Source organism: Rousettus aegyptiacus, unplaced genomic scaffold (assembly GCF_014176215.1).
Source record: "Rousettus aegyptiacus isolate mRouAeg1 unplaced genomic scaffold, mRouAeg1.p scaffold_m13_p_16, whole genome shotgun sequence".
Classification (NCBI taxonomy): Eukaryota; Metazoa; Chordata; class Mammalia; order Chiroptera; family Pteropodidae; genus Rousettus; species Rousettus aegyptiacus.
Window position 1 is genome coordinate 23,231,397 of NW_023416291.1, and position 26,560 is coordinate 23,257,956.

At 34.3% G+C, this 26,560-nt stretch overlaps 1 protein-coding gene across 2 annotated transcripts in view; it reads left to right on the forward strand.

Annotated features, from left to right (window-relative positions):
• Positions 1-26,560, forward strand: part of GLRA3 (glycine receptor alpha 3) — a 133,353-nt gene that overhangs the window by 11,996 nt on the left and 94,797 nt on the right. For both annotated transcript variants that reach the window (XM_016120091.2, XM_016120092.2), the window contains exons 2-3: positions 11,376-11,503; positions 21,644-21,711. In XM_016120091.2, coding sequence (XP_015975577.2) covers positions 11,376-11,503; positions 21,644-21,711 — 196 coding nt within the window. The remainder of the gene's footprint in view (positions 1-11,375; positions 11,504-21,643; positions 21,712-26,560) is intronic.

Genomic DNA, 26,560 nt, shown 5'->3' on the forward strand with positions numbered 1-26,560 from the left:
GCCCCTCCCCTTGGGGAGTACCGTCTAGTCTCTTCGCCTCCTGAATTCCACAGGGTTGCAGCCTTCCTTAGCCCGGCCGGTCTCCTTCTAAAATATACTTTCAATAACTATTATTTTTTCTAAAAATAAATAAATAAATAAAATATAAACTTCAGGGGAGTCTTTGCTACAGCTTTGACCTGATCTTTTCAAGGAAGATACTTATTCTCTGAGAGGAAATATAAAGTAGCATCAGACCAAGACTCTACGTGCTTTGCTTTCCAAGGAGACAGTGATATTCTAAAAAAAGTTATTCCAGATATTGAGGATATAGCAGTAAACAAGCAAAATTCTATGCTCTTATAAGGTTATCTTCTAGCAGGGCGAAACATTAAGATAAATAAGTAGTATTTTAAAAAATAAGTTTTATAAAGAAAAGAGAAAGGAGAAATTGTGAGAAGAGAAAGAGAAGAGAGAAAAGGTAACAAGGGAGACATTTTTAGTTAAGTGACTCAGACCTTTTGAGAAGGCGTCATTGAGTGAGGGCTTGAAGGTGGTGAGGGAGCAATAAGTGTGGCTCACTGGAGACTTCTAGGTAGAAGGCATGGCACGTGTGACGGCCCCGAGGAGCCAGCATGCTTATTAAAATGTTTGAACAAACCATCTGGTAAAATATTGCAAATTTTGGTTTCTCAGTACCGATAACTTATTACAGTAGATAAGTTTCTCTTAGATGTTTCGAAATCTCCTATAATACAACAGGTCCAAGAACGAACTCATTCTTGTAACTCTCAAACTTGGTTCCTCTTTTTACTCTACCCTGTATCAGTAAATAGTATTTCCATACATACAGTTGCTCAAGCCAGAAAGCTACGGGTCAAAATATTACTTACCTATTGCTGCATAACACATTTTCCTGAAATTCAGTGGCTTGAAACAATAATAAATATTTATTTGCCTCAAAGGTTCTGTGGGTTGGAATTTCAGGAACAGCTTAAGTAGGCGTTCTAGCTCAGGATCTTTAGGAGGCTACTGTCAAGATATCAGTCACAGCTGTAATCATATGAAGACTTAACTGGGGTGGAGAATCTGGTTTTAAGCTGGCTCAGTCAACTGACTGGCAAGTTGGTGAATCTCATTGGTAGGAGACCTCAGTGTCTCCCATGTACCTATTTGAGTGTCTGTCTGGGAGAAAAGCAAGTGATCCAAAACAGAGCTCGGTAGAAGCAGCAATGTGTTTTATGACTTAACTACAGAATTCACACACCATAATCAAGTCACTTTGTAGAGCCAACATTCAAGAGTAGAAAAATTGGGCTCCACTCTTTGAAGGGAAGAGTGTCAAAAAAATTTGAGTAACTATTTTTAAAACCATCACAGTCATGCTTGAGACATTCCTCTTGTTCACATTCAGTAAATTTTGTGGATTTTATTAGTTATTTTTTTCTCAGAATTCTATTCTTCTCCAACCCCATTACTTTTAAAATTACTTAAACTATCCTCAGCTCTTACCTTAACCACTTGTTTCCAAATGGGGTTGTAAAGACAAAAGTCCATAATGTGATCTATAATGCACGGCATGATCTGGTACCTATAATAGCTCTCTCCAGCCTCATTTGTTATCTTGACACTCTTTGTCTCTATTCCAGAGACTAATATTCTTTTAGCCTCTTGTACTTCCCAGGATACATAGGTTCTAAGATATTTTCTCTTGTATTTGTCTATTCAGTCTTTTCCTGCCTGAAATTCTGGACTACTGCTTCAGCAGCCACTCCTAGAAATGTGTAATGAGTGTTAGACAAATTGATAAGACTTATTTTGAATGATTTAAAATCTTATTAGAATATGAAAAGAAACAAAACTATTAAACAGAAGACAATATAAACCTCAAATTGCTTTAAATATTATTCAATAGTTGTGTTCTGAAAGACTGAATCTCCTGATAGAAGTTATTTAAGGAAAAAGAGTGAATAAGTGTCAGTTAAGGTCCCTATAACCACACATGTCCACCTTTCTTGCTAAAGTGGTTTCAACCATAAGTCGAACCCATAAACTTGGATGCGTCAATCAGAATTTTTTTCTTCTATGGTGCTTCTATAGTCTTTCTTTATGCTTGCCTGTATTTTCTACACTTGAGTTCCATGAGATACTGCTGTAACCATCCAGGGCCCTTCTGCATAAATTAGTTTGAGTGAATTTCTCTTTATTTTACTTAAAAATATGCCTGAACAAGAGTCATAGTATCAAATGCAAAATCCAAGCACTGGCTTAAGAGTTTGGCATTTTTCAAAATCTATCTATAGGCTGTTATTTGGTTTACTAAATTTATCTGTGACAAATGTGTGCCACTTTAAATTTCCATTTTTACACTGGTAAAGAATATCTGGCTTGCCCAAGGCAAAACAACTAGTTAATGACAAAACTGGAACAAAATGCAAGCTTCCTGGCTGTCCATCTGGAGCCTTAACCATTGTACCATGATGACTTCCATTTAATTAACTTGTGCATTCGACGCAAATTAGGAACTATGAAGTCGAGTATAAGTGATTTCCAATGTATCTGAAACATTTAATTAGTTTTCTTTAAAGAAAATGTCATTAAGAAGCTACAAATCAGTGAGTTAATTAGCTATGTGATGACCTTTTCGTTCTTTCGGTGGAAATAAGCTGATCCCCAAACTATAAAGAAGTAAAATATTATCCATAAGAGTAGACAATTTTCATAGAAATCAGAAAAATTATCATGCTTTTCAAGCACAACGTTGTGAAATTGTTTAGTAAAAATGAGTGAATTTATAGAAATAAATTTTATAGATAAAATGAACAAGATTATGTAAAGGTTAGAGTTAAGAAACCTCACGTGACTACACTATCTAATCCTTTGTCACCTAGTTTTACTATGGAATGGAGTCCTTCTTCCTTACCCCATTCCCTACCTGGAACCTCATATGAACACTTCACACACAAACGATACACGATTTATCACCAACAACTAGCAAGCACTGAACATAGACACCTCTAACAAGCACTGATTTATGTAAGCACTGAATGTAAACACCAAAGTAACATCAGGCCTAGTTAAAAAGGCACCCGTGACAGTCCAATGAACAACTCTCCAGTTCCACCATCAAACGGTTTTCAGACATACAACTAACTGATGATTTAAGTTACACTCTTGGATTTTTATATCTTGACATTTCCTTATTTCTAGATACTTTCTAGACAAATACCTGTTCTGTGATCTTCATTCATTATTCATTAGCATCACTCCTAACTTGGGTAGAAGGACAAGAGAGAAAGGCTGGGCCCTCTAGTATTATTAATAAGATTATTATTGCTAGATTTGGAGGATCATATTCTGATGTTTGACCTCTCCAACCAGTGAGAGACCGAAACTTGAGAAATATTCTAGCTAAGGCTGCCTGAGGAAATGATGCTCAAAAGATCATAAAGATAAGAAGAAGTTAATCAGATGACTAGGGGACCAGTGAGCATCCAAGGAAAAGGTAATGGCTAGTGGCAGTTTGCACCGCGGAAGTTGAAGAGGACATGAGGAGATGTGGTAGGGCCAACAGAATGGATGTGATACGTGAAATAAAGAGAGGAGTCCAGGGTTATCAAAGGTTTTCATCCTGAGAAATGGAAAGGTGGCATGGCTGTTAACCAAGTTTGAAAAGGATGGAGAAGGAACAAGTTTGTGTGGGGAACAGCAGGAGTTTGATTTATGTTTGCTTTTATTAAAGCGCTAGATTGCTAGCAACCTGGGATGATTTTATTCCAGCTTCAAAAATTGAGTTGAGTCCAACCTATGCTTAGCCTCCAACTAAGAATTCTATAATTCTGGTTCGTTCTTACTCAAAAGTTGTAATTATTTGAGATCAAAAACCAAATCAGAGGAGTTCACCCATCTGGTATGTCCTGGATTGTAATTTTTGTCCCCCTAAATCCATAAGCTTGTACACAGATTGTTAATCATTCAGCTACTATGAAGTTTATCACTACCCCTAAGGGAAATGCAGCTCTAAATACCTGGCTCACTACTGTGAGTTTTTTTTTTTTCCCTTAGATCCCGGCCACATGATTTTTTCACTGTTTTTAGTTCTCCAGTGGATAGAGTTTTTTAAACCTTGTCTAGTTGTTTTCTGTGGATAGTTTAATTTTATTTAAAATATTGGCTTATACATTTAATATCTGAGTGGTCTGGTAAAAACTTTCCCTATACTTTAGACTCTTCATCTATAATATATAAGTAATTATATCTACTTAGCGAGGTCATTTATAGAATTAAATTATATCATGTATATGAATCCTGTGCCTGAGAGATCAAGAAGCAACTATTATGTTTATTGTTAGGTAAATAAAATAGCTCAGGCCTCCTGTTTTGGTCAGGTCTCAATCTATTCATAGTAATGCTATCAGCTAAAAATGCCTGGGGGTCATTCACCAGGGCCCTGGGGAGGGTCCCACCGATATCTTCCCTTCCTAACTAATGTTACAAGTGGATCAACCCTTTTGGTTCTTAGTGTAATTGCAAGAAGCCCTTCAGCAATAACCATAGGGAGACTTTGAAAAGATACAGGTTTATTACTTTTGAGACCTGGAAATTACATAGCACACCTGGGGCCATGGCGGTGGCAGTGGGGGCGGGGGGAATAGAGAGAGAGAGAGAGATCACGCTTGCAGATAGGGGCCCGGGTTTCTGCTCTTATTGGGGTTGAGGACAGGGGCCTGGGGTTTGGCAGGCTTACTCTTTATTGGTTAGTTTAAAACATAAGAGCAGGAATTTAAAGTGCAAAACAAGAAAACAAATAAGTAGCTCAAAAGGTCAATTACTGAAATCAAGCTAGATCTCTACAACAAAAGAGCCTCTTTATCTAGTCCTGTGGCTGGCAACGTGTTTATTCAAGACAGTCTTTGAAGTGGATGCCTCTTTGTAACGGGTGCCACAGCAATAAAAGCTTAAGTCAGGCACTTGCATTGCAAAAAGAAAAAAAACAATGTCAGGGTTTACACTATACCCCATCAAACCGGAGGTAGAAAGGAGATCACTTTATAAAATGATAATCATATTTCACTGACACATTGCCCACAGTGGCAAGAATCAAGATCCTAGTACCTTAAAGATTTTTAGTTAAATTTTAGTTATTTCTCTTGAGTTTCCAAAGATAGTCTAGAATAGACCTTTTATAGTCTTCCACTTTGCTCTCCTTTTACAACAATATCACATAATCAACGTAAAACCTTCTTCGCTGCATTGTGTCTTCATGGCAAACAATGGTTCCTTCTCTGAGGCAGTGTGCTTTCAGGTGAAATGCTCAAAACTTCATCTGTTGCCAGACATCCCAGTTCCTCTTTAGTTCTCTCATTTAGACGAAAGCTAGAAAGAAATGGAAGAATGCTCATCTTTTGCAATCTATGTTTTAGTTTTCAAACTAGAGCTAGAAACATCAATTGCTTGTTTTCTTACAACTCAAAAATCTCCAAATAATAACTGTAAATTTTTTTTCCACAAAGAATTGTAACCATGAAGCACTGGTTTGTGCAGCTGCAGAGTACATGGTCTTTCTCCATCATACCGCAGACCTTCTCTGCCTAAGGGCTCTGGGCACTGATTTATTCCTTCCAGGTTCCCCTTCCTTGTGTGCAGATCGACTCGTGAAAACAGATGCGTGGAAGTCTGTGGCCCATGTGCCAAAACCTGTCTCAAACCCACATTATGTTTCCTACCTACAACTTTCACGTTTTCTCTCAATTTTAAGGTACATTTAGCAGAGGTAGATAGTACTAACAATTATATTAAACTCTCCTTAAAAGCATCTATATTTAGTGGTTATTTCTATCCTTCGAAAGTGGATATATTTTACCTTTTTGTCTCAATGAAGAGGAAGAAAGAGGCTGGAAGAGGCGGGGAAGGGGCTTATCTTTTTGATAAACTTTGATGTTTGATTTCAATGTTTAAGAAAATAGGTTTCTGCTAGCCTCTCAGAAATTGAAGTCTAAACTTTCAAGTAGCATGTCTTGTAATAAGAATATATAGAATACTTAAATTAAAAAAAAGTGTTCATTGATGAGAATGTGTTTAAACCCACACACAGTTTCCAAGAAAAGTTCATAGTAAATTCAGTACATGGTTCAGCACAGAAGAGAAGAGCCAAGTGTGGGTGGCAGGCGCATTAACAGCATTTTGAGATTTTCATAAATAAAAGACTTTTAAAAAATTCAAAGCTGTTTTCAAAAGCACTGATCATGAGTAACTTGCTAACCTCGGTAACCTGCTATAAATATGACAGCGTTTTGAAAGTAGGAGGTTTAGACCAAAAAAAAAAAAAAAAAAAAAAGGCTTGCCTTTTCCAACATTTATTCTAAATTAATCTGAGATTTCTTCCCACTGCCTCCTCCTACCCTGAGTTTTAATGATTTTTAAAAAAATGTGTTCGAGCATGTATATACAGATAAAGCTGACTATTTAAAAACTAGAGTTAGATTCCAGAATGGTCATGCAGAATTATAATATGTGTGTATTATTCTGCACTCTCTTAAATAACTATGGTTCTCTGAAGACAGTCTACACATGTTCCCATGGTGCAAATCTCAGATCATAGTGTAATAGGAAGAAAGTCCTAGGATAAATATACCAGAGCAAAAAGTGTAGGCAATGGTCTTTCCATATGCACAACTTCCACTCTGAATTTCAGGAAAGAAAAGGATAAGCTATGTAGAACTGCTTTTTAGTCAATTACTCAATGTCCTTTTGCTGGTAATTCTGTTTGAGTCAAAGTTGCGAATCTTTAGAAATAAAATCAGTTGTCGAGAAGCTGTTAGATGTCTCATGTGTCACTGCAGGAAACAACTAGTAAAGAAAATCGGAATAGTTCTCTGCTCAAAAGTTTCTTATTTTTTTAATAGGCATCATTCTGCGGAGCTTGGTGGTGAATCTCCATTATAAAGTGTGAAGATTTTGTTCACAGAGGTAGGAAGAAGGGAGCCGGCCAATCATTCTTTTCACTGTAGTTTCATTTCCTGGCTCCTGCTCCCTGATACTCCCCACAGCTTCTCTGTAGATCCCAGATGGGCCCAGACAGAGTAATCTACTGACCTGTGACCACTTTAAAGATTCAAACTGTGTTCTATATACTTTAGTATAGTGCTTTATGGCTACTAAATTATATGAGAACTCAAAATTCACCATTTCGACATTTAACAGATACTTAAATACATTTGGCATGAGAAAGGATACTTTTATATAATGAAAATGCACTATGATTTTATTTTTAACAAACTTCTTCCAGTTTATAAAAACTTATAAAAGCTTGGGTATTGCATTTTTAAAATAATTTGTCTTCTTTTACCTTATCGTTACTCCATCCCAGTCCGACATGTATTTCATGTATTCTTCTCAACTCAATAATTAAATTATTTAGCGTTTTTATTAATTTTTAAGCACTATGTCAAAAGAACCATAAACAGTTTCATGTTTAAATTTATAGTAAATTATTTTTATTTCAGTATTAAAATACTATATTTAATTGTAAAAATAACAGTTATTTTAGAGACTATGTAATTTTAATAGATTTTGTGGAAATGGTTCACCTAAGATTATTTACTAGTGATATAATATCTTCCATCCTAGACTATGGTAGTAATAAGAGGTGGTGCGTGTTCCTTCCTTAAGCTTATTTTAATTACTAATTGCATAAATGATAAAAATTTATATTTTTAGCAGAAACCATTTCAATAGCAGGTTGGTCATTAAAAAGGTTTATAATAACCTTTAAAAAGGTTATTTAACCTTTACGTAAACTTTAAGATGGTTAAATATTCTGAATATTATATATATAAGTTATATAAATATATAAAATTCCCTTCCCTTTCAAACTATTCTAGGCATGATGTCAGACTGTTTGGATGATATTAATAATGGTTGTTAAATAAATAAATGAAGGAGCTGCTACTCATAAAATGAATTTTTATATATTCCCATTGCTTATAAATCAAGTGTCACGATCTTTGCATAATATATTTGGAAACAAATATTTTTAGCAATAAGAACATATTTCAAATGGAATTTTAAAAGTACCAATGTCAAGCTCATAGATACAGAGAATAAACTGATGGCTGCCCCATGAAAGGGGGTTTTTAGGGGGCTGGGTGGAAAAGGTGAAGGGATTAAGAAGTACAAATTGGGAGTTACAAAATAGTCACGAGGGTGTAAAGTACAGCGTAGGGAATGTAGTCAATAGTATTATAATCACTAAGTGTGGTGTTAGGTAGATACTAGACATACCAGGGGAAATCACTTTGTAAATTATATAAAAGTCTAAGCACATCATATACACTCGAAACTAATTTTGGATGTCAACTGTAATTGAAAAATTAAAAAAAAAATTTTTAAAGTACTAATGTCAGATAAAATTTCAGGAGGGCTTGATTATTGGAGTCGCCCAATTGATGTTTTCTGAATGTGTCAGAAGAAATGAAGATTACAAACGTTAACAATAAATTATTAACCTTAAAAAAGATCAAGAATTATTTCCTCTTATTAAAACAATAGTAATCTTGTGTTTATTATTTAATTATTTACATAATTTCAAGTACTGAGAGTAAACAGCACTCGGTGATAAGATGTGAAATATTTGGGACAATGCAAGTATGTGTTTGTACGCTTGGTGGCAGGGGCTCACTAATGATCTGGAGACATTGCGGTGAATCATCTTGTTTCCAGTTAGGTCTTTGCTATACGCAGTGGAAGCAGGGAGAACACAGCACACAGTTGCTACTCTCTTCATCTTCATAATGTTAAAAAGTCAAGTGCAGAAATAACCACCGATAAATCATATTACATCAATCACAGAACATCTTCTTATATGTTGATTGTCTAACCCTGTCATCTTCCTATAGGTGTCCAGAATTCCAGGGGTTCTTAACTAACATGATAACATACTACAGAAAGTACAAGCATCACATGCCATTAGCATGCCAGTTCCTACCACTGCTTGAGTATGGGGCAGTAATTAAAGAAAAGGTATACTCAGAGGACATCTTTATCTCCACTACTGGAAAATAGTCAATACCTTATTCAAACTTTTATAATAGCCAATGGATAAATGATTACTTGACATGAGATAAAAAGATATTATTTTTTAATGTTCTTATTCCATGTTAAGATTAATGTTAGTCTGTAACATTTGAAAAAAATTTACTTTAGAAGTAGGTTAATACAACGTATAGGAAAAGACAGATTTTTTAGAAGGTAGGTATTGTATGAATGCAAGCAATTATTATCATTTAAAATTTAGCATTTATCTGCCTAAAGAAATCAAATTGCTTTTACTTTGCTAAAATTGTAGGTATGCAGTGGAAATTTTAATACCATTTCTGTCCATCATTTTTTTCTTTATTGAGTTATTATTGTGCCAAATTTTGAAAATGCTCTAGTAACACTTGCCATATTGATAATTTTACTCTTTCTCCCTTTCTCATTCTCTCTCTCTCAGAGACTTTAAATCCTCTAATATCATAAGGTACTGAGAGAGAGAGAGAGAGAGAGGGAGAGAGAGACAGAGAGAGACAGAGAGAGACAGAGAGACAGAGACACAGAGAGACAGGAAGAAAGAAGAAAGAAGAAAGAAGAAAGAAGAAGAAGAAGAAGAAGAAGAAGAAGAAGAAGAAGAAGAAGAAGAAGAAGAAGAAGAAGAAGAAGAAGCAGGAGGAGCAGGAGGAGCAGCAGCAACCCAGGACAATGCTGAAGTGTAGTTCTTTAAAGTACAGATACGATTTAAAAAAAAAAAAAAAAAGAAGTCCAGGAAGATACTGTCAGTGTGGTATGTCAGCAATACAAGTGGAGTACAGCACTCCATTAATTCTCTCCTCCATAAAAATAGTAAGAAAACTCAAAAAATATACCAACTTTTTCAGAATCCTGGCAATTAACCAGAGATTAATTAACCAGTAATACATGAAGTAGTTTGATCAAGTTATTTAAAATGTATGATAGAGGAAAATTTTAGTTCTTGAGAAGGTAATGGGTTTTTTCTTTTCATGATGATGATGATGATGATGATGATGATGATGATGACATTAAAATAAATTTTCCAGATATCATAATGGGCAGGGAGCTCAACTGACAAGTGACAATCAGAGATAAAGTGTCAGAAAGTGATATGGAACCAACAGAATAGGGAGAGGAGAAGCTTCTGTTTAGGAAGAAAGCAAAAAAGACAGAGTAGGAATTACTGGGAAGGTAAGTGACTTAGAATGTCCAGAACTAGACTGAACCTCTAGAATAGTTAATAAGTGCTGTTAGTTGTGATACAATGCTTTCAGAAATCTCATAATCTCATTCTCACATTATCACCGATATTGAATTTTAAAATTGTGCCTACGAAATCACTGAATATATACATATATATATGTATATATATTCGACAATTTAATGGTGATAGCTCTAAGCCCCATTTTCACCACTTATTAGAAAAGCTGGCAGGAAGAATTTAATAACTTGATACTGCTGAGAGCAGGTAGGTGGTGACCACAAAGGCTGAGGGTTTGGCAATGTTCTGAGTTGAGCGAAGGGCTGGGAGGATGTGATGATTGACAATCTGCAGGAAGTAACATCAGTTTGAATATATCAGTTTTAAACACATGTGTGCTCAGAAAGTCTGCTTTACTTCCCTAAGCAAAGCTTTGATATTTGCAAGCAGGCCTAGGCTTTCCATGGACCAACTCAGATAAACTGAGTGCCAGTTACACTTATGAGTTTCCAGGATGCACAGATGCATAAAAAGGAAAACGTATGAATGAAAAAATTCAGTAACCCTTTACCTTTCATGAACACAGTTTCTCATCGTATAATATCCAGGTGCACAGACCACATTTATAGTAACTTCTCAATCTCGATGCACAAATTTAAGATCTGAACAGGATGTACTGTAGAGGAATGGCAAAGTGAAAGCAGAATGAATTTAACTGGGTGTGTTACTAATATAGGAGACACTGACTGAAGGAAAGAACATGATCGTTTAATCGATCAGTTTTATTACTGTTTTAAAAATTCACAGAAACTAAAGGTGATGTTTTTCCTTCAATAAAAGCAATAAGAATAGTATTTCACAGCTGAACTTTCATATCTTCTTATACCTGAATCACTAAGGATACTTTTAGCTAAAAATTGCAAAGAGAAATGAAGTTTGGGCTGAAAACTTACAAAACCTTATAAATACTGACTGTAAATCTATAAATACCTATCTGTCATTATGATCACATTCATTGTACAGTATGTAAAGCTTTTCTTTTTGTTTTCAAGGTCTTTTTTGCTTAACATAGTAATTTTATATTTGTAGGCGACAACTGTTAGGAGGCTTTTTTGGTAAAATCTATATATTTTTCTCTCATTTGTAGTTTGGTTGCAACAAAGGAAACAGATAGTGCAAGATCTCGAAGTGCTCCAATGTCACCTTCTGACTTTCTGGATAAATTAATGGGGAGGACATCGGGGTATGATGCAAGAATCAGACCTAATTTTAAAGGTATTTCTTCTGCTTACTACTATAAATATAGAAATGTGTTTTGAATATGATTAAACAAGGTCCATGTTAAAATTGATTACACCAAAAATTCTGATGGTTATTTCCAATAACCTTTAGAGTACTATGTTAGTATGTATTAAGACAAAATATTTTTAAAAGAAGAAATTTGTTCTCACGTTAATAGTTATCCTAATTTGTCTTCTTTGGATCAATACTGTTTTATTTTCCTTCTCTAATTGTTTATAATATGTACCATCATGACAATTCATTTTAGGAAATTATATGTTATATATAACTTTAATACATACATTCTTACTTACTGGAATAGAATATTCTCATTAACTGGAATGGAAATTTCTGTAGAGCTGTCAGTAAACCTTCCCCTATTTTTAATCTCCCCACATTAGGACTCTATATTGTGGAGAGTCAAACAGTTGTTGAATTTACGTCCTGGGAAAGGGTCTGGATAATCCATAGCCACTGACAATGTTTAAGAAATTATTCCACCTACCAAATGTTTTGCCCAAATTTGTAGGAAAGAATGTAATTGTCAGTTCGGGCACTTTTTTTTTTTTTTTTCTGTTTAGTATAGTGATAAGGAACACATTTATACAAGTTATATGTGGAATATCCAGAACGATAATATGTCCTATAATTTAATCTATGGCAAAAGATTAGAAAACTTCTTCCATGCTCTTACTTATTTACTATCTCTTGAATATTATCCTATTTAATAAAAAATAATCTAAGTTATAAGAATACACATCTTTCCCATGGCATTCAGCTAAGCTATTTTTATTTCCAAAGATGAAAAGAAAACCAATGTATTTTACCATAATCCTTTTATTCCCTGAATTTGTTCTTCTGGGATAAAAAAAAGATTGCTTAGCAATGGCATAAAAATTAATTAGAGAGGTAAATACTGAGAATGGGTAGCAGGAGAAAAAGATAGGAGCAAAATTCACTGATAACTTATGAGTAGAAATGATAAATTCCTTCAATTTAAAAATGAGTTTAACGTTTAAATTGTGGATTGTATTTCTTGAATTGTTTTTAAGGATTTTGACCAGAAATATTTTCAACTGCACAGGAGGAAAACACTGAATGCGAGCTGTGAGAAAATAGTACAGTTTGAGGGGTGGCATATGCAAATGAAAATGAGAAATTTCAGCATTACGAGGATCTTTTACAGCTTGGGGGAAAGTAGTAGTCTCTTGTGGACATTCATCTGTAATACAATTATCTCTTATGCTGGCATTGTATTCTCCAAAACAATTTTCTTTCTCTTAAAAAAAAAACCCTGATGTCTTCTATCATCTGCGGCTAACACGCCTCGCCCATTCCCTTTGTTCTTGTTCTTTCCCTCCAGATTTAAGGATGGTAATTCAGATTTGTCATCTAAATCACTCTTTGATGTTATATGGTGTTGTCCGTATACTTTTGGAATGTTTAGGACCATTTAATTGCTTCATGTTTTGATCTCTTCACAGCGCTCTTGATCCTCAACCATTTCCCTAGTGTTGTGTCACAGGTTGCAAAGCAGGTGCTATTTTGTATGTTTAGCTGTTTGTTTTATTTACGACAATGGTAAAAATCATGTACCTGAACTTGGCAAACCTTAAATTGTCTAAACATTAGCGATGAAAAGCGGCAGTTCCTTGCCTCGTCAGTCCTTCTGCACAGCTCCACTTCTTTGAGGCAAACACTCCGAAAGTAAAATTTGTTACTTCTGAGGAAACCTGATTGCTCTTTGGGCCTTTTACAAAGAAGGCGAGAGATTTCTTTGTGCTAAGTAGACCGCTGACTTACGTCCCCGGTCTTGCTTTCCACTTCTGTTTTCTGTTTCTGCCCAGTGATTTCTCTTTTCTTCCTGCAGGACCAATTAGGTTTATTCATCTTGTTCATTTTCTTTAAGTCGCCAGTTTTCTGATAGATGAGAGAAACACTCTATAGTTCAGAAAGGATTACTCTGATTTTCCTGGGTGCTGATACAGGTTTAGTCCGTGTGTGTGTGTGTGTGTGTGTGTGTGTGTGTGTGTGTGTGTGTGTGTATGAGAGATAGTTTTCTGCTATTTCTCTCTGGAAAAGGAAAATCTGACAGAGACATCAGTGTCCTGGAACACTTAGGCGAGAGCTGGGTATTGACCAGACTTTGGTCTGGGGTCCGCCAGATACAAAAACAGAGATGGCTTAGAGGTACCATTAGGAACCTTATTTTCAGTAATCAAAAAAGTTATTTCTCTTTCTTTTTTTTTTTAACTTTTTGGAAACAAAAGATGAATAAAGTTCTTGGGATCTAATGCACAGCATGGTGACTATAGTTAACAATACTGTATCATATACTTGAAAGTTGCTAAGACGGTGGTTTAAATGTTTTCAACACAAAAAAAGAAATAGTAATTATATGACCCGATAGAGGTGTTATCTAATATTACGGTGCCAATCATATGGCAATATGTGAGCTTGTCAAATTAACACATTGCATACCTTAAACTCCCAAAACATTGTATGTTAATTATATCTCAATAAAGCTGGAAAAGAAGACAATTAAATTAAAAAGTCATCACCGACTCACAGAACCATATTATATCCAATCACTTTAATACACTATGTTTGCAATACTAAAAAAAAAAAAAAACAAAAAAACGTGATTTCCGTTCCTTCAAAAACTCTAGGGGGATAAACCACAGCCTGCCCCTGCTCTACGGGGATATGGTTGGGAAGCAGGGAGCTTTCTGAGACAGGTACCTGTGGTCTCACCCCTTCCAACTCCTCACCTCCTTCCTTATAGGTGACCCTAAGCTTTCTGCCTCCCCGGGTCGTTCTTAGAAGATTAGCTCATCTCTCCACGTAGTCTTAACCTGTATTTATTGTAGGCTTTGCTCTGTTTTCCTCTGCCTTTTGTATTCTATCATTAAACTAATTACGATTTTCCTTCCATTCTCTTTGGTGTGATATGCTTAGTCTCATTTTTATTTGGTAATATATTTTTTGTATCCTCAGAGAGAAAGAAAACTGTTCAATTGCCCTCTTGAAATAGAAGTTTCCAGGAGTCATCTGAAACTAGATGCCAGTTTAACAGATAAAAATTAATCGAATAGCAAATAAAAGTACCTCTATAGACAATAAGATATTATTTCACTAAACTATTTTACCAGCTTCCTTTAGATATTATTTCTCCTCTTTGACATTGTTTGGGCCCTCAGTTGGCCTTTGAGTCTAATTTGGATCCAAGCAGAAGTATGCTCAGCAATCACCTAACTCTGTTTTCCTCCCAGATATCAAGTGCGTTTTTGTTAAGTTTTCTTTTTCATTATATCTCCCATGGCCACTCTCTTTATCTAGAAATGACATTGCTTGTCGTCACAATGTCTTTGTGGTGTTCTGTCTTTTCTCCTGTAATAGTTCTCTGCATTAATCCCTTTCTCTCACATTACAGATCCAGTTTTCAAGCAGTCATTTCTGTAATGACATATTCTAACCCCGGAGTGGCACGTGTGCCTAATACTCATTTCCTGCTCATATTTTTTTTTTTTCAGGAAAAGCGTTAGCATTTCCTTTATCCATTTTTAACTATTCTTATCCATCTAGACATTATTATTCTCGAATAAAATTCACAATTATTTTTTAAAAAGGCATATTTTCTACTTGCATTTTTACATAATAGAAGGTCATTTTAACAAGAACGATCTCTTTAATACTAGGCCTTTCTAAATTTGTTGATGTTCACTTAAAATGTTCACAGATTTAGATTCTGTTTTCTATATTTTTAGGTTTTATTTGATTTTTATTTTATATTCTTTCTGTAGTAATTTCTTTTTTTTTAATTTTAAAATAATTTCTAATGAACAGATTTGCAAGTATAGCACTTAACTATGTTTTTTTCTAAACTACATGAAAGTAAGTTGTTGACTTGATGCCCCAATACTTGAGTGTATGGTACAGATGAACATTCTCCTTAATAACCACCATCTAACCACCGAAGCAAGCAAATCAACAATGGATGTACTGCTCCTATCTAGTTTGCAGACCCCCATTCAAATTATCCGAGTATTGGCTTCATAGCTTTATTAATTATCTGAATAATAACTTCATAGTTTAGAATTTCATCTTATATTTTATTTGTCTTTCCTCATTGTCTCCTTCAATTTGAACCAGAACTCATTCTTTTTATGACTGTCATGATCTAGGCATTTTAAAAAATACCGTTATTCCTTTATTTAACAGAATGTACCTCAATTTACTTTAATCTGATGTTTCCTTATGATTTGGTTTAGGTAGTGTATCTTGATAGGAATATCACAGAAGTGATGCTATATTCCGATGGCACCTTATCAAATGATGGACCATGTTAGTTTTTACTATAACTGATGATATTTACTTTGACTAATTGATTAAGTTAGTGCCTGCCAGGATATATCTTTATACATATACAAAAATGCATAAACACTTATCTATATGCACACATACATACACACATGTGTATATTTATATATATTAATTTTTTATCTACATATTTACTTTTCTATCTATTGAAAACTGTGAGTTCACTTTGACACCTACAGTTCTATAGGTTTATTCTAGTTTCTGAGTTTCCATATTTTGGCTTCCTCATCTGACAGTAAGAAATGGTTCCCATTATCCTTAATGCAGTTCCGTATTTAATCATTATGTAATGAATCTTTCTCTTCTGATGCCACTTCCTCTGCTGCGCAAAGGCCCTGGGGTCCTGGTCAGACTCTGGCTTCCCATGCAGAGACACCCCCATGTGGACACTATCTACACCCTTCTCTGGTTCTAATACCCCAAACAGGATGCACCACTGCAGAATGTCCTCCTCACTCACTCCGGCTCCAGCACCCCATGCCATGCGACCTTCTCTGCAGATGTCCCTCTCGTCTTAGCCTAGTGTACCAGGCTCCCACAGCCATCCCCATCCTGGAGGCTTCTCTCGCACTGCCCAACTAAATGGTGTTAAGACTGCGATTTTGGGAAGGGAAGGGAAAATAAGGGGTTAAGGACAAGGGGAAGAATAAACAGGGTCCTATTTTTATGCCGTAATTTTCAGACCTTTGTCAGATATCTAACAATTAATTTAAAATCTGGATTTAAAGTCATCAAATATGCTTTTGTTAATTAAAAAATAATGTCTCTCCTCATGACATGACTACATAAAATAGATATTTATCTAAAATAAAAACAACCCACAAAATTAATTTTTTTGAGACTTAATCTTTCAATTGCATCCTGTCTTAAAAAAGGTGAGGCTTTAAAACAACATTATGTTAAAAATTACATAGTCATTTTCATAAACACTCGGGTTATTTTTTGTTTGTCTGCTTGTTTGATCTTGAACTGCTTGGTGAACAATTTTCCCCAATGTGAAGAGTAATAATATAATTGCCAAGACTGCATAGTACTTTGCCACTTTGCCTTTATCATCTTTGAACTTAAAAGCCATGTTCTGTTTCCTTAAGAAACTTCTAAAAGAAAACATGCTGCTAAAAACATCTGCAACTACTGTCATTTGCTTTTCAGGCCAACAGTGGCTAATGTAATGAACAATTTAAAAGCACAATTTGCCATATGGATGCTATAGCAGTTATTTGCTCTGTTGCTAAACATAGCAGTGTAGTGGATGGATATAACAGCTTTTGCACTGGCACGGAGAAGTAGCAGATTGGCCAAGGACTGCTGAAACAGGTGCTCTCTGTAATGGCAATAGAAGATTTACAATCTTCTCTTAGCTTCATTCCCTACAAAATTTGTGAACATAAATATCGATATCTAGGATGGAAAGGCAACTCCAAGACTGCTGCCCTGCTCAGACACAGAACAGAGCTTCAAGTGCAGAAGACAGTGCTTGTAAAACATGATAGTGCTATATTCATTTCATTCGTTGTAATCTCTCTCTACTGTCACTGTCCTTGGTCAGGGCTATTCTATTTCCCATCTGGACTATTACAATAAATGCCTAACTATTTTCTCTGTTTCTAAGCTTTTGTCACCCATTCGACCATTCACCGTGTTGTGTCGGTTCACTACACTCCCACGATCAAGACTCTGTAATGGCTTCTTCATATCCCTTAAGTAAATTCCAAATAGTTTAGTACCACATTGAAAAGATTCCATGATCTAAACCAAGACATCTTTAAAAACAATGGCTTTTATTTCCAAATTGCTTCATACTCTAATGTTTTTACAATTTTTTTAAAAAATAAAATAATTTCTATATATGTGAAATGTCTATCTATCTATCTATCTATCTATCTATCTATCTATCTATCTATCTAATCTTTCAAGTAGGTGTCAGCTCTAATTTTGAAATTTGGAATTAAGTTTTGGTGCCTGAATCTATTCACCCTTATTTCTGCTAAAGAAGAGACTATATGCAAATAAGTAGTCAAATGAGAACCAAATAGCACTTAGGAGCACATCGATAACTGATGGATTAAACAATAGAGCTTAGACTTGAGACCACTGCAATTCATTTTACCACCACATGCAATTTAGATTTGGAAACCAAGCTTTCTGTTTTGCATCTGATTGGAAACACGTTGGAGAGGCAAGGGTTGGAATCTGTTTCATATAATGTGAGGCATCGAGTTCCCAAATACTAGTGAAAGCCTCAGTTAATCACCATTGCTCTTCTGTGGAAACATTTTATTTTTCCTTTTGATTCACTGACCTTACTATTCAAGCTTCTGGTCAACTTGAGATGCCAGTGCCGCATTTTAGGGAGAAAACAAATATGTCAGAGGAGTCCTTCTCTTAACATAAGGTTTGATACTGGCTCCTTGCTGTGCCACACAGCACCTGCCCACAAAGGGACAATGAAATTCACCAGAACAGACATGACTAACTCTAGATTCCCGAAGCCTATGCTGAATTTTTACTTTCATTCTATTTTTCACCATGATTACCTACAATTTTATAGATAAAAATTAAATTTAAAATATAAGATCCAAAAAAATAAAGAATGCTTCACCTTTTACTCAATGTCCACAGAAAAATTAAAGTCCCTGTAAAATAACAATTATAATGACCCTGGCCCCTGTTGTATTAAAATAAGAAAAATCATCCCCTGGCTGCCTTGTTTTTTCCCAATTTCAGCCAGACATCACAGTTAGATAGCAGGCAGTCGCCTAGTAGCAGGGCCACGTACCTCCACCAGCATTTTACTGGAAAGTGAATTAACCCAACACCAATCTCATGTGTTTTCCTTCCAAAGGATTTGAGCCAATAAAGCACAATAGAATTTATCTCAAGCTAAATGGAATTCCCTCGATTCATATTCCTGTTACCAGCAAAACAAAATAGCAGAGTTTCAGCATTCTCTAGAAAAAAGAGAATAATCTATAAAATATGAAAGATTGGTTTTGGCTTTTCAAGATTCCAGGTGGTCTCTGTATATATTTTAGTTTATCATCTTAGACTTATATTAAATAAAAAGCCTTTGATATTTAATCATGACTTCATACTTTTCTTATGATGGGATAAAATAATCATGAAGTAAAATATCTGTGCTTTCTTCTTTCTTACATAGTAATATGTAAGAATCCCCTTTCACCTTACCAATTTAAAAAGCTGCCAAATATATAGAAATAATCAGTAAAGATTAAAAAAAAGTAATCAAATAATTATAGCACCTCCCAGATTCAGGACTTCTATGTGGTTTTCTTCTTACATGTTCATTTTTCATATTTAAAAGAATTTAGCTTTTATATCTATTTGAATTTTATGTTCTAGGCATCTTGATGTTTAATCAACTTTGGGTTCTTTCTCAGTACAAAGCATCTACTATGTTTTATCAGTATTGTTGACCAAATTTATAATAGGCAACTCTCTTATCAAAATTAATAGCCTTGCATTTTTAACTTTCCAAGCCCTGATTCCTCCGTCTGTATTTCTTCATCTCTAAGCAAACCCCAGTTCATTTTAGCCCTGTGGTATAATAGCCACAGATATTTCCTAGTCTGAAATTCCCTAGGTCAGTGATTTCCAACATTGCTGCTCATCTGAATCACCTAGAGAGCTTTTTAAAACTACTAATGCCTGCATTGCATGTCATATCAACTACATTAGAAGATCAGAATCAGATATCGATCTCTTCTGAAACTACCCAGGTGATTTCAATATGCATAGGATTCAAAGGCCAATGCATCCTAGACTTTATTTTTAAACGATCTTGTTTTTTTTTTCTATACATATTCCAGCAAGATAAATGGCTATCATTAAATGAGCAGAAAAACAAATAAAAATTGTGCACAAATAATCAAGTAAATGTAAATTGAAACCTCAAATGATATTTTGACCTATTCTAACTAATGAAGTAGTTTTTTTGTTTTGTTTTACTTTATTTTTTAAATATTGGTATAAAGAGGACATCCTTTGGTAAAAACAAACAAACAAAAGTTAGGTTTAGATATCAGGTTTCGTGTGTGCCTTTCTTTATCTGACTAATTCAGAGATTAACTCCAAATTAAAGAAGATTAGGGAATAACTTGATATGGTGGGAAAAGAATGATTCTTAGAATCAGACCAATGGTTCAAATTCTGCCTAAGCTATTTATTAACACTTTGAGGGTCCTCTCTGAGTTTTAATTTCATAATATGTAAATGGTGAACATTAGCCACTTCAGTGTTATATGGATTAAGCAGTATCTACGAATCAAAGAGCACAGAATATGGTAATAAGCAGTCCTACTAACTTCTGCCCTGCTGGATGATAATCTCTTGGTTTCTTCTTCAATTTGGAATGTACAGGTTTTAGATATTTAGTAAAGAAATGAATAAAAGGGTCTTATAAAAATAAAAATTTCTTAGTTTTATGATAAACGTTCAATCAGGCACACACGGGGAACTTCTGGAATGGTGTAATGACGATCTCTGTAAATTCAGTCCTCCAAAATAGCCATAAAAACACTGGTAAAATTGTCACAATTATCCTTCGGAACCCTGAAAATTAACTAAAAGCTCACAACAGTACCAGGATACTATTAAAGAAAAATCGACGACCTTCTCTAAGGATGGAGGGCATATGAATATGGCCTCACTCCCCAGGTCCCCAGTAGACTTGAAAATCACCGGTCCCCCAACCACAGAAGCTGTAAAATCCAGCAGCCTAGCAGCTACCAGGGCACAGGCCAGGTTTGGAGATTCTCACAAAGTCCATCCCCAGAGCTATGTTACTGTTTGACCTGCCTGGCTGTTCCTTAAGAGTCCCACTTGGAGGGCTTGTCCTTATTTGAATTTGACGGGGAACTCTTTCAGTGGAAAATCCCAGTGAAAATGATCACAGGAAATTGTTTAACATTGCAGCGGCCTAAGGCTGTGATACTGGTTAGGTAAACATAAGACAACAAAAATTTTAAAAGATGATCTTGTGAATGAGATGCCCATAGGCAGCTGTGAAAAGTTCTGGTATATTCTTGTGGCAATGAAGAGTAAGGCATGAGCATTAAAGGAGTGCCCCCAAACAAACACGAAGTCCCTTGGCAAAGAGTGGAAGACTTACGGATTAGCATTAAGGAAATCTCTGATCAATCGTTTGTTGACCAGTAACTCACTGAGCAGAGAGTTTGGTGGCTGCACATTCTAGGGAAATGCAGACTTTCTAGGATTAGTTCAAGTAAATTAAGTCATTCAACAATAAAGAACAACAGGAAACACCAGCAACAACAAAAAACTGTGGGTTGGAGGTGGGAGGTCTGTTTTCCAGAGTTGCTACATTAAGTATCTAAAGTATTCAATTTTCAACAAAAAATTATGACCTCCAAAGACACAGGAAAATATGGCCCATATGCGGAGGGAACCATGAAGAGAAACTCCCTAAATAGTCTCAAATGTTGGACTTACTAAGTCTACAGAGCCATTAGAGATAACCTAGACCATAGAAACTGAGACCAAAAGTGGTTAATGACTGACGAGCATCAGTGCTCAAAGTAGACCATGAATTCGTGATTTGCAATCCAGATTATTTCACAGAATGACTACCTTCAATTTTTAGCATCTCTGGGTGTACATATATTTAAAAAATATTCTTTTGTAAAAAACTGGTAATGATGACAAGCACGGAATTATGTGAAAATGTTTTAGATAAGTATCTAAACACCCCTTATGTTTTAATCTCTTTTTCAGGCCCTCCAGTTAATGTCACATGCAACATATTCATAAACAGCTTTGGCTCTATCGCTGAGACAACCATGGTAGGCATGTTTACTTTGTAACAACTTTCATGCCAATGTAATTTATAGTCACATTCATGGCAAATTTTCTGCTAATATTATTTAATTTAAATCCAAAATTAATATAATGAGGATTTAAAAGATAAAATTAATGGTATAAATTGCAATCAACTACAGGTAATAATATTTCATTTAGACATGGTATATTAGAAAATAAATTTAAGTGAAAAACAAGATTGCTTCTTCACATTTCAATAATTTAAATGTTAATCTCAATTAAAACTAAAATTCTACCACATAAATTATTTATTCCTTTTTGACGCTTTTAAATAACCAGACAAAAGCATAGGAGTAAATAATTTAATGTTTAATTATTCTGTATACTTATAAATGTACTCATAATATTGTTTTAAGTATTCTATCAGATACTTTTTCAAATGAATATAGCATTTGCTCAAATATAATTATCTTGTAATTGTAGTATATGCATTAATTTAACTAAACTTATTGAACAGAGACTTCATCACTATGTAATTGAGAACATTTTACATAATTATTAAAACCAAAAAATTATCATTACAGACCAGATTTATTCTGTTTTGAATTTTATAACTTTCTCTAAGGATCAGTGTTGTATCTCTTCTTTCCCCTGTAGCTTTTATTGTGAACTTTAACTAAAATAAAATGCAGACATAGACACAAGAACCACTAAATATCTGTAAAATTGTCTGGTAGGATACTTATTTTTTAATTGAAACTATATATAGTAGTTCTTAAATTACCTAGAATTACACTTCATTCTCAAGTTTAGCAAGTATAATTTGCAAGTATAATTTTCAACGTTGATTTTAACTAAAATAGGATATGAAATACTTCAAGATTAGCTTCCAAAACCATTAAATAGAGAATTATGCTCACTTTATATATCTCAGAATTTGATAGTGAATTTCTAAGGAAAAGTAACTAATATGCAAATTATCGTTGCATGTGTGTTTGTTTAGAGCTCTGCGTGCATGCGTGTGTGTGTATGTGTACGTGAGTGTAGAAGATCTATCTTAACAGGAAGAGACTTTATTCAGGCACCATTTTTAAAAAATGCTCTTTTCATCACACATGCAATATTTAGTCATTTAGCAGCATCTCCGTGATTCTATTCAAACAATAAAGGCATCAGTGGAGAAAAACTGACCTCACATATTTGGCCATTATATAGAATTATCTTAACTACAGTATATAACAACATCATGAGTGTATGTTTGTGTAAACACAGAGAACATATAATTTACTTGTTTAACCACAGTGTAGTTCTGGTGCAATTCTGATCCTAAAGTGCCTATAATCCTGCTCCAGACTTTGACATATTCTGGATTCTGGTTGTATATCTGTTTCTGATTTATATCCTACATTTGCACGTACCCAGTCCAAATCGCATTTAAAGATAAAGGAATCTCTACTGAATCTCTACTGGCTTTTTTCTACATAGAATTCTCAAACTGTATTTCTAGCCCTGGCAACTTTTCCTTTTAATCGCTACTATATACACTGTATATTCCTGAAAGCCTGGAAATATGTTTATACTTTCTCTTTTGCGAAATTGTTTCCACAAAATACTTTCAACAGCAATAACTGGAAATTTTTATGGCCTTCCTTATCCTTATCGGGTGGAGAAGACATGGCCGGATTTCTTTCTCATTAGAATCTGAAAGATTGTCAGGTTCCTGAAGGTCTTTGCTTGTTATTATATAATTCATGTCTACCACTAAATAGCTAGAACACACAATCTGTGGGATGACTATACCAACTAAATTTCTTAACCTTTAACTTAGGACAGACTTCCTTTACAGAATATTACAAAAAGCTTGCAGAATTTTGCAAATACATTCTCTCAGTGACCCTCACTCAGTTTTATTTCCCTTCTCTAGTAGAGAAATCCTTTCCATTCTTAAAAATTTCATCATAATGTATTTTCTTTGAAATCATTTTTACAATCTATCACTTTCCTTTTCAGAGTCACAAGCAGCATCAATGAACATTAATCAAACACCCCAGAGTTAAGTATTATAAAATAAACTGTTATATAATTGACTATGTCCACCTTGCTATCTTTCTTTTTTAGTCTTCCAAATGGCTAAACATATGACATTATTTCTATTCATTTAATCTGATTCAACAGTTGTAAAAAATTTTAATGTAGCAGAAAGAACAGCTGCTACATGGTCCATCGAATAGAAACAGAGAAAATTAGAACTTGTTATTATATTTCAACCTTAAGAATTATAAAATATTTGTTACCACCTGATTAAGTTGATGTCTTTTATTCATAGTTTTCACCATCACAGCTCTGCAACTAAACTTTATCTTATTCTTTTATTTGCCATAACATTCCTTAATTTATTTTTATAAAAGCATTAATATATTTTTAAACATTCTCATTTTTATACAAATATTGTTTATTTTTGTTTTTATAATACAAATAACCTAATTCAACTAAGACAATGTATTAAAATTGAGAGGATGAAATTTCAAATTACCTATAATCATTAATGAATACCTTTGCATCTGAGAACTGTATCTCAAATAAAACTAAATAATTCTCTCAATCTATATATTTCTGCCTAACAAAGATATTAACTGCTTTTAATGTCATTACTGACCAAATATATTAAGCTCCCTCTGCTGGTCCAGTGTTTAACCTATTATATCTCTCCCCATTTTAAAATCTAGCTTTAGTCCCATTTGAGGTAACTGATTCTTGAGAAAATTTCTCTAGTAGATATTCTACTTCTTTAGCCATTTTTTGAACATTAAGTTAATTCAAAAATTTAACAGGTTTTACATCTTTTTGTGCCAAATTTTAAAAATATTTATGTGCATATTTAATAGCGTAAATTTCTTAACTGTTAAACTCATCCTTTCCCAACGTATATTTGTCTAATTAACGTACTGCCAACCATTCTTACTTGAGTACAATTTTATTGTTCTTGACATAGAGTTATTAGCAATTTTTCTATAAATATTATGAAATTCTAAACGTCCCTATTTCCCTCACATTTGAGTTGTATTTCACATATAATGAGATTCTCTAAGGATATGTTCAGCCTCCATTATTCCAAGTTCACATTCTTCTTAAGCAGATAATAATTTAACAACTACTGAAAACCACAGTTCTTAAAAAATTAAATAAAACAGGCTAACATCATTAGAGTCATTCTCTTTCTCATTTTGCAGCATGACCTTGGTGACAGAGGCACATCCATCTTGCCTTTTAAACTTGTGGTGACAAAAGGAGCTTGTGATTAATTTTATTGCTTCTGTGAGGGGAAGCGTAAGATCTCTGAACTGAGCAACTCTTAAGTGAAACACACTCCTGCAAACCTGTGATGGGTTGTGGATTAGGTTTACATGCCAGGAAGAAAGCATTTGTAAATTGGACTTTTAAAAAACTCATATATATGTATTAGTAGTTTGGGTTTATATATATAGCAGTATTTAAAAATGGATATACAGACTGAATCTTCTATCTTCAGAAAACAGGCAGCTCTAGGTCTTGTGACAAATAAGTTAGAGAATTTCTCTGCTATGTGCCTTAAGTCAATATTTACTCATTAGGTCATTACTTTTCACCAGTACCCACAGAATAAATTATTTTTCCAAAATAAAAACCAAAAAGGTGAGATGTTTTGGCATGAGTTTCTCAAGTGCCTATGTACAGAGATGTATGGTGGGGGTGGACGAGGCTAGCTGAGGGTCCGCAGTGAGCTCACAGTATTGTTGAACTGTACAGTTTTTCAATTTTCCACACAAATGATAGATTCACATTTTAGTTGTTAACAGTAACCATGCACATGTAGATGCTGTTTTGAATCAATAGATCGTTAGATTCTCCAGAGAAATCTAAGGCAATATGGAATAAAAATTGGTAATATTTATTCACATATTTTTCATGGACTCTTGAACTACAGATTTTTTTCTAAGTGTTTTTTATCAAAGTTTTTTATCAAATGGAGTTATACCTACACAGAAAATGCATTTTTGCATAGGTAATAAGTAACATTCGTGCACCTATTATCATCTTAAGAAATTAAACATTACAAATAAATTGAAGCTGATCATGTAAATTAACCAAATAAACGGACCAAGTAAATTACTCTCGCCCAAGGTACTGCTTCCCTACCTTCCCAAAGGAAGCTTTGTTTCTGAATTTAATATTGACATAAAATTCCATTCTAACTGTATGAAAATATAAACAAACTGGCCATAACGCAGTATCTACATGGAACTTGATTTTTTGGTTCAAATTTATGTTTTTAGAGATAAGCCATGCTTATATGCTTAACGCTATTTTATTCATTTTCATTTCATTAAGTATTCCATATTTATCCATACTACATTTGCTGGACATTTTGATTGTTTCTAATGTTTTTACTGCTACAAAGAACTCTGCATTGAAAATGGTTGCACACCATCTTCTACTATGGACATGCAAGATATTCCACAGTGTGTGCATACCTAGAGCGGAATTATTTGCCCAAGGTTATATACTCAGGAATGAAATTACTTTGTTCAGATATTACTAAATTGCTCCCCAAGGTGGCCATTGTGTCTTAAATACCCACTAGCAATTACATAAGATTTCATATTGTTTCACATTTCCCACACCTAGTATTTACCCATTTTTTATTTAAGTGCTGTTATCATGCACTTCCTTGATTAACAGTGAGATTGTGCATTTTTCTTGAATGTTTTTTAGCTAGTCGAGTGTCTGTCATGCAAAATGTCTTTTCCCCTTATTTATGCTTATTCGTTTGTGTTATGCTAATGCAAACATGACATACCTAATTTCGAAGATAAATGCTTTGTCAGTTGCATG